The 11434-nt window shown below is 35.3% G+C and overlaps 1 protein-coding gene across 3 annotated transcripts in view; it reads right to left on the bottom strand.

The window, feature by feature from the left end:
- Positions 1–234: 234 nt before the first annotated feature.
- The window catches only part of RNF38 (ring finger protein 38), a 52420-nt gene continuing 41220 nt past the window's right edge, over positions 235–11434 (bottom strand). For all 3 annotated transcript variants that reach the window (XM_040090421.2, XM_040090422.2, XM_040090424.2), the window contains exons 8-11: positions 11033–11117; positions 9441–9562; positions 9019–9118; positions 235–3632 (exon numbers count right to left, since the gene is read on the bottom strand). In XM_040090421.2, the coding sequence (XP_039946355.1) occupies positions 3570–3632; positions 9019–9118; positions 9441–9562; positions 11033–11117 (370 nt within the window). In that variant the 3' untranslated portion in view covers positions 235–3569. The remainder of the gene's footprint in view (positions 3633–9018; positions 9119–9440; positions 9563–11032; positions 11118–11434) is intronic.

Here is an 11434-nt window from a genome sequence, read left to right as displayed (position 1 = left end):
GTTTCTTAGACTCTCTCAACATAAGAATAAAGAAAAAGTTGTGTGCTACAGTTAAGGTGGCAAAACGTCCCCCCACAACACAAGCAGCTGTTGCCAGTAATATTTCAATTTGCATGATTATGCACCAAAATATGCCCACTAATAAAAGAAAACAATACACTCCCCAGAGAAAGAACAGGACAAAATTATATGTAAGTGTACATCATACATTTATTACCGAACAACTCTCTCAACTCCAAAATTGGGCACAGGGATTAAAAATAAAAATTCATTGCACTACCTAGTAAAGCATTACTAGTAACTTTCATAAAAAATGTACAAATTCTGTTAAAAATTTATCAAGCCTTCAAATGATTTGGTTACAGATATTTATAATACATTTAAAACTACATGTTAAATGATACAATAGCATATGATTTAAAGAAAACACTTGACAAAATATGATTCCAACAAAACCCATAAGCTTTCATAATAATTAGCAAGTCTGAAACACAAATAGCAAAATGAGGTAACAATGTACCAAAAGAAAAAACCACAGCTTTTACAAAGGCCCAAAGATAACTCAGTTGAAACTGTTCTCTACAATTAAAAGTTGGTAAGTCTCATCCCAAGTATTACGCACTGTATTAACAGCCATGAAGTCACATTCAAGAGCCTGTACAAAATGATGTACAACACACAGCCTTGCTTGTTTTCCTAAAGAAAGCCAAAAAATGAGACACCTGAATTATCTGTAGGCCTTGATATCCACCAAAATGTCAATTTAAATGGACAGTTTATGCAAAAAAACCCCCACAGCAGTGCCAATATGATAAAGCAAATATAATGGAGGTTGGATATTTTTTGTCTTTTTTGAGGAAAAAAAGAGTTATTGGATGGCAGAAAGGTGATGAATGTATAAGAAGTGTTGCTGAATTCAGGTGCTGTCAGGCACCACGGTAGCTGTGCATAATACATGGCAGTTAAGAGCTGAATGTAAATCCCCTGCCCATGACAGCCACCACAGAAGATGTGGTTGTAGGCTGTCTGAGCTGATTCAAATCATAAGCATGTGTGCTCTTTGTACACACTAACCATGGGAAGCAAGTCCACATTCATCCATGCAAACCAAAGAACCATTCCAGAAGAGATGAGCCGTAAGAGTGCAACAATTAATTGCAGGACTTTACTAACTTAAACCCTTCATCTCCCAGATCTCCCAATGTCTCACTGAATTTTAGCGGGGGAAAAGGGACATTTCTCCAGGTCCAGAAAGAGAACTACTTTCCTTCAGCTTCAGAAATATGTGTCTTGTTCGCTTGTATCAAGTTTAGATAAAGTACCCTCTACTGAACTGAATACTAAACACAGAAATGTTAGTCATGTTTAAATCTGTACATGGATTTTTTTTTTTCTTTTGCAGTTATATAAAAGAGGTTAAGTTTTGTAAGACATACATGGTATATGCTTTTTAAACATGATTTTATTTGTTAAAAAAATAATTTTTATTATATGTAATTTAACCTGCTAGGTACTATTGTGAAAAGCCTATTCTTTAACTCCACTGGAAGAGAGGAAAAAGAAATTCTAATATTTTGAAGTGGAAGTAACAGCATTTCTGTTTATTTAGTGTTCCTAAGTAAGAACAGGTATGGAAGGCTTCACTGTTTTTGAGAACTACCTGCATAACTAAACAGGGGGAAAAACATCTGAAGCAGGGCAAAATTGTGCTTTTATTTAGCTGCATCAAGAGCTGTGACTGGTCTGTAAAATCTTCAAAGAGGAAAGCCAGCATGGAGAACACCTAACACTGTTTAACTGATACTAAACCATAGCAGCATACAAAAGCACCAGAAATGATAGAGAATAAACTTAAAGCTGAGACTGGCAACAAATTGTAGCAATACTGGTAACTGTGCCACTTGAGCTGCTGCAACCAAAGCAATGACAATGAATTTATGAGAAGAGTTTAACTGCAAAAAGTGCATCCTTTTAATAACTGTAGTATATGCAGGCCTAAAGATTTTGCTAGAAAACAGCAGAGATGTTAACAGCATGAATGTTACAAAAAAAGCTCATTTTTCTCAATGACCCAAATAAAGTATTATTCAGAGCACTTGAATAGACATTATCCCCTTGTATCTCACAGCACTGTTTTGGAAAGTATTCCAAATTGCTCCTCTAGTGGAGCACTCTGGAAACTTGATTGCAAAAACCTAGGGAATTCCTTCTTCCTATTACACTTATTATCATGAAATAAGGAAGGGAAAGAAGCAGCATCAGGGCAACTGAATTCGGCAGGTAATGACCAAAACCTACCTCCTCTTGTCATAGGGTGAAAGAAATATGAAATTCTACTTTTCTGAGGCAACACTAAAAAATGTATTTTATTAATGAAGTTGCAGGAATAAAACTGTAACCTTTTACAAGTTATTTTATCTACATATCAACTTCCTTGTGGATGACAATGTTTGTAAAGAAGCCAAAGTTTGTAAGCTAAAAGATTATGTCCTTAGCAATGACAATGGGCAAAAGTTAAGAGCAGTTCCATAAGACCAGACATCCTCAGTATACTTTCTCCTGCTTTCATGGAAGAAACACATAACTGGTAAACCCAGCTAGAAAAAATTTAAAAGAAAAACAAAAAAAAATTTATATTCGTATTAGCAATTGAAAACATTAATATTGCTAAATGTGATATTGCGACTCTACATTGATAAAATAACTTGTAGATCAGCCATAAAAAAATCCAGACTTTGTAACATATGATAAAAACCACAAGGTTACTCATGTATGAACAATCAATGCATTTTTTAGTGGTACACACTTAAAGCCTCCAGTGAAGGGGAAGCATAACAGCTGTTTGAATAGTAGTAGGTAGAAAGGTCTTTACACCTCTAAGTACGCTGGGGACAAAATACTAAATGCCTGTAATTGCTGCACCCATCGCATTCAGTGTGCAACTGCAAACACAAGGAAAGGAACCAGTGTACAGTACTAGTACTGTTTAAATAACACACAAGATTATACACTGCAGCATAATTATTACTACACACACACATTCTCAGTACATGCTGGTATACAGGTTCTCAAACACGCACGCGCATCCAGTCACCAGCACACTTCACTCACCCTCTCACAGTCAAACACACACTCACACCATTCATCCCCACTCACAGTATCTGAAGGCTCTATATAAGGTAGATTGCTATATTGTTTGGAGCTATCACTTTTTTTTTCTTTTTCTTTTATATAAAAGCACATGCTAAAAGATCACATCCACAGTAATCTTGCAGCAATACTTGGAATGATCACACAAAACCCAGGGAATGTTAGTGCACACACAAAATTAAGCTTAAACAAAAAAAATCTTTGGAATTCCAATCACACTTGTTAGTATTACAATCCCGTAACTGTGAAGACTAGTTATAAGCTTCATAATTGATTAAGTCACACAGTGCAAAGTAAGGTCCGCTGACCCTTTTGTGTAAAGGGTAGGCTGGAAGCCACATGGGTAGGTGAGTTCAATAGAGAGTTCATATATACATGTGACCAGAAACACCCAAACCAGATTTGTGCTCTTAGATTGGTCATTCTGAATCACGATGCACTTCTGAAGCATCAGCTCTACAAATCGGGCAGGTACGATTTGCCTGTAAAACCAGAAAAACAAAAAAGGGTTAACCAGACTGACAAATACACTGTTAAAGTAAGGTGTATGTGACACTGACACCTGTGACCACTGAAGAGCAATTCAAGAGAAGACAGAACGTGCTTAAGCCTTTTCTTAATTAGTTTTGTTATGCTTGAATGGTGTGTTGAGTATGCCAATTCAAAATTACATTTACAAAAAACCAATTTTTCCCTTTATCTTTAAAGACAAAGTAAGATAAACAACAACAAATAAGCTAGCTCTAGCTATGTGATGGTGGTTTCATTAATCAAATTCACAATTATAGTATATTGCAGTCAGATGGATGCAACTAACAACCTGTACTGTATGCTGTAGAGAAACCCACAAAAAAAACCTGAGACACCTTGGCTTGCAAATAAACATTTTGTGTGAGGATGTCATATTGTCACAAACTGTACTGATCAGGAGTAACATCATACTTTGTTTATTCAGTTACTGTCACAGAAAAATATCATACAGACTTGGTCAAAGCTGAAAGTAAACTGGGGAAAAGGGAGACTTTTAGTAAAGAGGAAGGGGAATTAAAAAAATAAATAAAGAAAACCTGACCAAGAAGGTATTCAAGTAACACACACCAGCAGGCATAGATTTAGCTCTTTAGTAAAGTGCACACTGAAGATACGTCCTGTGACTCATTTACTTTTCTAGCTTCCTTAAAAAGTAAGACAGATAAGAAGTAATATTCCTTAAGCTACTGGGAAAGTATTTTTGCCTTCTCTTTCCCCTTTTCAAATAATGGCTGATATTATTTTAGCAAATGATGAAAAAAAACCCAGAAAAAATATTTAATATCTATGAGTCAATACTTCCCTTGCAAAGGGAAGAGTGAAGAGAGCTCTCCCCTGTCTCAAATTCTCTATTTCATAGTTACCAAAACTGCAGGACATTGTGCTCCAAGTCTTTAAGGCAACAGATTTTTCAATGAAAATACAAGTGAAGGGCATCAAAAAAATATAACTCTGTAGGCCAGAATTCAGAACTATTTATCAAATATTTTAAATCCAAACAATAACTAATCCACTGAAAGTAATACATTATTTATTACTGAAAAACATATTCAGTAATGGAAGTTAAAGTGACAGCATATTTTTCCTGTCAATTTTCCTGCTGTTAACTGTTAGCACTGTCCATAATTTTTACTGCTTTGTAATTTTTGTAAATCATGAAATAGAGAATCAATTAAATTTTTATTTCTCTTTCACTAGCAGTTTCAAAATAAACTTCAAAATGTCCTTACTGAGTAATTTCATTTAATGTGCCTAATTCTAAATATCACCTGGCTAATACAATGTTTAAAATAAAAAGGCATATTCTTAAACATTCAGTGGATTAACAATCAAGAGCTATTTGCTTAGACTGGTACTGAGATAACAACCACTTGCACCACAGAACAGCATTCAATAGGAGTAATTTCCTGACAGGAATTGCAGAAATAGAGCTACTGTGCCAGGATAAAATGAACACTCATGGACACCATACCACTGTTGCTATATTACGTGAGCTTTTGTGAGAAGTCTACAGCTCTGTAACTGAATTTCTTACAGCCTGTACTGTAAACATCATGTTTTCTACATTCCTTTCTGATGGGAGTTAACTGATGGACTTCTAGCTTGGCCAGTGGGATGGAGAGGTAGTAATCTTGTTCTCCAATCCTGGTCACTCTTTAAAACCTGTAAAAGCGAGGTCTTTGTAAATAATAAACTTCTTCTTCAGCCTTTTTCTTGGAGTGCGTATCATCTTCTCTTCGTGTCCTCTAGTGACATACCACTGCTTTTGAAATAACTTTTCAAGATCCTGTATGAACATCTGCCTTAAATTCAGTTGCATTCTTGCGTCTTTCATGAAATTAATTTCCCCCTCCTGGCATTTAATATGACTCTTTGACGCCAAAAGAGGAGTAAAGGGAACAATAACAGTAATATTGTAATATTTACCTTCTAACTTGCCACTCTTCCAGGCACACTTCATTTTGTGCTCTAACTACAGAGTCATTGCTCCACAATGAATTGATTTTTTAAAAATATTTTGTAGAAACTTATGGTTAAAGTGAACTGCAATTAGAATAATAAAATTACAGGGCTACTAGAATCCTCTAAAGAGCACTGCACTATTTTGGTGTTAGTCCATCAGAAATAAGCTGAAGTATATTTACAGTTTGTCTTTTCTTATATATAATACAGCATATCCTACCTAGCATTTCCATTCATTTAATGTAGACATTAAATATAAAGGCAGATTTTCCTTTTAAGGTTTTTCTAAACTCTCAAGGTGAGGATAGGTCATGGTTTCAAGCTCTCCTTTGGAATGATGATATTTATTTTATAGAAGAACACATTTCTCATGTGTTCATATTTGAGTAGAGGATATAGGACAAAGAGAAGCCTAATATTGTGAAACATGAGAACTGGAAATACTACCAAAAGTAAAAGGTTAACCTCTCTCTCTTTAATTCTGTTGTTGCCTCCACCGTATAACATTTTCTCTTTTTAAGTCTTTAAGTTTGCTTAAATAGGGAAGTACTTTAGCTGAAGCAGGCAACCTAATGCACTGTTACAGAACATTTCCTCTTACTTGCTCACTACCTAAAAAGATATTCAAATATTCCATGCTTACAAGCCACAAAATTTGTTTATATAGTTTTTTTACTTCTCCATCATCACTGATAGGCAACTCAAGAAGAGTTTATTTTTAAATTACTCAGACTGAATCACTAACCCTTTACTTATATCTTTCACAAAAGTGACATGATGGAACTTAAAAAAGAACCAATTTGACTCCATAGTTCTAGAAACAGTCCTAGATAACAAATACGCTCTTCAAATAAATGAGATTAAACCCGTAAAAAAAAGGCAACTAACCAATAATTATTTTTCTTTGTCTACCTTGTGGAATAACATTACAAGTACTGAAAGCTACAATTTCAACTTTCCCTTGTAGAATTTATGAACATGATGTTGGCTGGATGATGTGAATCAGGTGGATGTGGACATAATTATATAATCAAGATACATTAACAAAAGCTCTCAAATTAATAAAGGAATGGACAGAAGCAAAACTGAAGCACAAAATATTTTCCAGTTATCATCACTTCCAGATGTTAGCTTCTTAACGGTAACCAAATGTAGACAGAGGCTGTAACTAAAACAGACTGGTGCTACAGTAATTCATTACAGCTTCCAAAGCAAAACAGTCTTTATTTTTATACAGCATCTTCATACCACTGAACCCACATAGTATAAAGATACTGTCTTAGTGACCCTATACCAGGATGGTTTAACCTTGTCTATCGTATTTTGCACTCACCTCTGCAATAACAATGTCAATGTAAGTTTTACTACATTTAACTGCACCCCTCTACATTCTGATAGCATATTTTGCACCTCATTCTGAAGACAACCTTTAGAAAATACTATATGTGAAGATCTTTTAGAAAATGCAGTTTCTAAGATAGGATAGGAACATCAGCAAAACTATTTTGCCACTAGAATAGCACACTACAGTTATGAAAACAGACTAAATAAATCTACTTTTTTTCACTTTGCAGTTCCAAATTCTATTGCCAGTTCATTAGCAATTGAAAGGACTAACTCTTAACTTTAAAAGTAACACACTGAGTTCCAGAAAAGATTAACTCAACATGCTTGTCTGACTCCTGAGTGCGATGTCAGGTAAGAAAAGAGCGTTAAGAAAAACATGGGCATGATGATACTTTCCTGGCATATTCCTCTAACTTCCAGAAATCTGATGATCAGGGATTCTATGAATCAGAGTGCTTTTTGGTTTTTTTTTTGCATTAATAACCTGGAAAGAGCTGTCTTTAAAGAAGTCCACATAATAAACCTATAGCATCTACTATCCCACAGACTGTGTCAAATGATTTTGGTTTTTTTTTCATGAAGTGGAGAGGATACTATCCCTGGATACTCACTGTTCACACCACAACTGACTTAAGAGTTTCATGCAATGAAAGACTGACACATGTAGAATGGATGCTGCTCAAGAAGAGGAGGGAGACACTAAATAACACCACTTCCACACATACAGACTCTACTCTTAATTTGTAGTAAGTGAATAAAACTGCACACATCTAGCAGAGAAAATGTGATAGTATTATGTGGAGTGTGTGCATGTGGCTTTTTAGTATGACAATAAAACAACCATGTGTTTAGATTCCTCTTGCTGATTCTTGAGCATGTATGTGAATTGAGATACTTTTGGACCATTTCTATCAAAAATTATGAGCATTACAAAATTACACTGGCCCTAGATTTTTAGACTACCATGGGTACTGCAGCCAAAGGGCAATTTTACATCCCATTTTTTCAAAACCTTCTCATTATTCTTTGTGCCTTCTTAGCAAAAAAAATACTGCCAATATTAATTTGATTTTTTCATTCTCTGCACTGCATATTTTAGCTCATGCCTAATTTATGATGCCATATTTATGATGCCATAAAGGCAGGGGAGCTTTATTTCTTTTTCCAAAACAAATAACACCATCTGTAATTTTCTAGGGGCCATATTAACATATGATCACTGCAGTTTCCAATGCTTCACAAAACAGACTAAATGGATTAAAGCTGAACAGAATAAAATAGTAAAAAAACTGAGGCAAGATGGGAATCAGTACCTTGCTGGCAGTAGATGTGGCTCAGTGCAGCCTGTAGAAATGTCTGTCATAATCTACTTGTATTTCTTGTTCTTCACACCTTTTGCACAGCTGCTATTTAATCAGAGCTCTTACTCTTACTGAGTGGTTCTGATTCTTGAGCCTTTCTTTTTTGCTCATATTCACTTGGATGGGTAAATTTGTAAAACTGTAATTTCTATTTGTATGTATTACATTTCTGTGTATATGCATATACATAAATGTACACATGTAACCCACTTTATTTGCCCCAGAAACCAACACTAACAGCAAAGTGGGGAAGGAAATGCGTTGGTACTCATTCCTGCTAGACAAGCTATGTAAAACAGTTGAAGCCAACATCATCATCAAACTCTGTACTATATCTCCTGTATTATTTACTTTAAGTCTTCTTTAATGTAGTGTATTATTCAAATGCACGGTTATTGTTTTAAGCAAATGGAAGACACAGTTAAGAGCTGTCAATGAAAACAATTGTATTCATATTCATTTTCCCTTGTGCCAAATATTATGAAGAAACAATCTTCATCAATTATTAGACTAATATAATAGCCAGGCAGTGCTTCCATTCTACTGGCATTTTTAAGAATTAGAAACATGAAACAAGGTGAAATTAAGTGGAACAGCAAAATATCCCCACCCTCTCCTACAAAACTACATAATCTATTTCATCTAAGATAGGATTAGTCTTTCTTACCTTCAGCCATTTATCAACACACTTGGCATGGAATTCGTGGTTACAGGGTAAGACTCTAAGTAGCTGCCTTGACTCAAAATCACACATGCACACCACACATCTAAAAAAGACAATGAAGTTCAAATGTATCTGCTATGTAAAAACAACAAATACGCAATTCCATACAAAACCTTACAGGTATGACTGCAACACAGTAGCTATTTTACTCCTTCAGTAGCTACAGAGATCTACATCTGACAATGGAAACTGAGAACTGACTCTGTGGCATTTTATGGGTATTATGTTGGTTTTTTTATTTACTGTGCTTTCACATCACAAAGCAAGTATTTTTGCCCTTCTGACCTAGCTGTGACTGCTAGTTAAAGAAATGAAAAATCAAGCCACCTAAATTATGTATCTTTGAAAGAGACCAGCATACTCACAATGTCTGCTCTGACTGGTGATTGTTTGGATTGAACCTGTAGGATGGAAGCTGCTCAATATCTGCTTTTGTTAATCCCCGTGGTTTGGCTTCTCCCAGACGTTCTGCCAAATTCAGCAGTGCCTGCAAAACATGGAAACTAGACATTTAAAATTTCACTGATAAACAGGCTCTGGTTCCATTAGTGTTGGGGACTACCATCACATCTCACTACCCCACCTGACAGCACAAAACACTCTTCTGTCAAGAAATTAGAGCTTTAGTTCTCCCATACAATACAAGCTCCCTGCAAAGTCTTTCATAACTTAACCATCTTTGTAATTATGTAAGGTATTATCTCTGGGATTTCAAAACCCACTTCCCAAGGACCCAATTTCCAGTTAGTCCTTTGCATGCACAGCTCAGTAAGTAGCTTCTGAGGGAGCACCGCACCCTGCTACAAAATTAACAGTTCTGGTAACCAGAAAAAAATTGTCAACTAGTTTTCTCCGTAAGAACATGTAAATTTGGTCTTGTGAGAAAAATCATAAATTTAATGGGACAGTTTATGATTCCCACTCCATGTCTTGGTCTGGTTGAATTAAAATACCAAGATTTTATCCTCAATTTGGAAAACAAATATGTATCATCAAACTTTAGGCACTTTTTTGGCTGCTAATTTTTATGTTAATTTTCTGTAAGCCAATAGTTGGAACTAAAATCCTTTCATGTATATAAATTTGAAATCTATCATGTATTCAACTCACATTCCTTCATGAGGGGGCTAGGAAACGACATCAGTGTGATACAGAATCAATGCATAGAAAAGATCCTATGAAAGCTGCTAATAGTATTGATTTCTTACACTCATGAACCTAGGGCCCAAATTCTCAGAAATCATTGCTTCTGAACTACCACAGAAGTTATTCCGGAAGTGCTCACTGTTAAACTGAAGATGCGTAACTACCCAGAGATCTCAACGGGAGCACCAGAAAAGAGATGCAAAAGTCAGGATTAATGATGACTAACTCAAGAGAAATCAAATGTAATCCATTAGCTTCAGAACCAGCAAAGAAACAACAGTTGAAAGAGCCCCATAATTATCTAGGATATTTAAGAGAGTTCTGCATCTCTAAATGTCAATTACCATCCCCTCCAGAGGACAAGAAGAAAAGGCAATAAGGCAATTTTATAAACATTACATTTAGATTAATTAATCCTATGATATTAAAACTATTCTGAAAGTTACACTCATAAAACCAGTAACTTACCCTTTTCTTTTGAAAGTGCTTCGTTTCTGTTTGGTATCTAAAATCAATTAAATTTTGAAAGCAGAAGAGTAGCATGGAGAACACAGAAGTTGAACAATTTAATGACTACTAGCCTGGAAAGGTGCATTCTGGGAAAGAGCAATAGACAAGAAACAAATCTAAATACTTCTAATATCCAGTATTACAAAAAAAATCTGAAAGGACCATTTATGGATTCTGTCTTCACAGTCACTACATTTATTTGAAAGGCAAAACCAGGATTAAAAGCAAAATATAGTAAAAATTTATTTACTGCTTTAGCTAACATCTGTGCTTTAAAGGTAGTTGTAGTTCACACACCAACCTCATAGTTTTCTACCTCTCCATCTTCCACATCCAACTCAAAGCTGAAAGCTGGTCCAACTGCCGGTGGCACTGGGAGCATTGATCTACCACAAGAGCAAACAAGGATAAGGTTCAGCATCTTGCTGAAGAAAAGCACAGAAGCATCTGGCAGAGGTAAAGTAACCTTTCTGATGCTTCTCAAATCAACAGGTTCTCAAAACTTCCAAAAATGTTATGTTTGAAGTTAAGAACAGACATTTGAAGTCAAAGAGTCACAGGAAAAAGCTTTTTCTGCTACTTTCTGATATTGGGAGTGCTGACTTTTTAACTGCATGCATGTTTCACTCAGTACTTTTAACCAAGCTCATCTTTATTATGAAAACTAATCTAATTATCACAGACTATGGAGACCTAAAACTGA

The sequence above is a fragment of the Hirundo rustica genome, chromosome Z (genome assembly GCF_015227805.2).
Source record: "Hirundo rustica isolate bHirRus1 chromosome Z, bHirRus1.pri.v3, whole genome shotgun sequence".
Taxonomy (NCBI): domain Eukaryota; kingdom Metazoa; phylum Chordata; class Aves; order Passeriformes; family Hirundinidae; genus Hirundo; species Hirundo rustica.
Note: the sequence above shows the minus strand (reverse complement) of the source record. Positions and strands in the feature narration are given on the sequence as shown.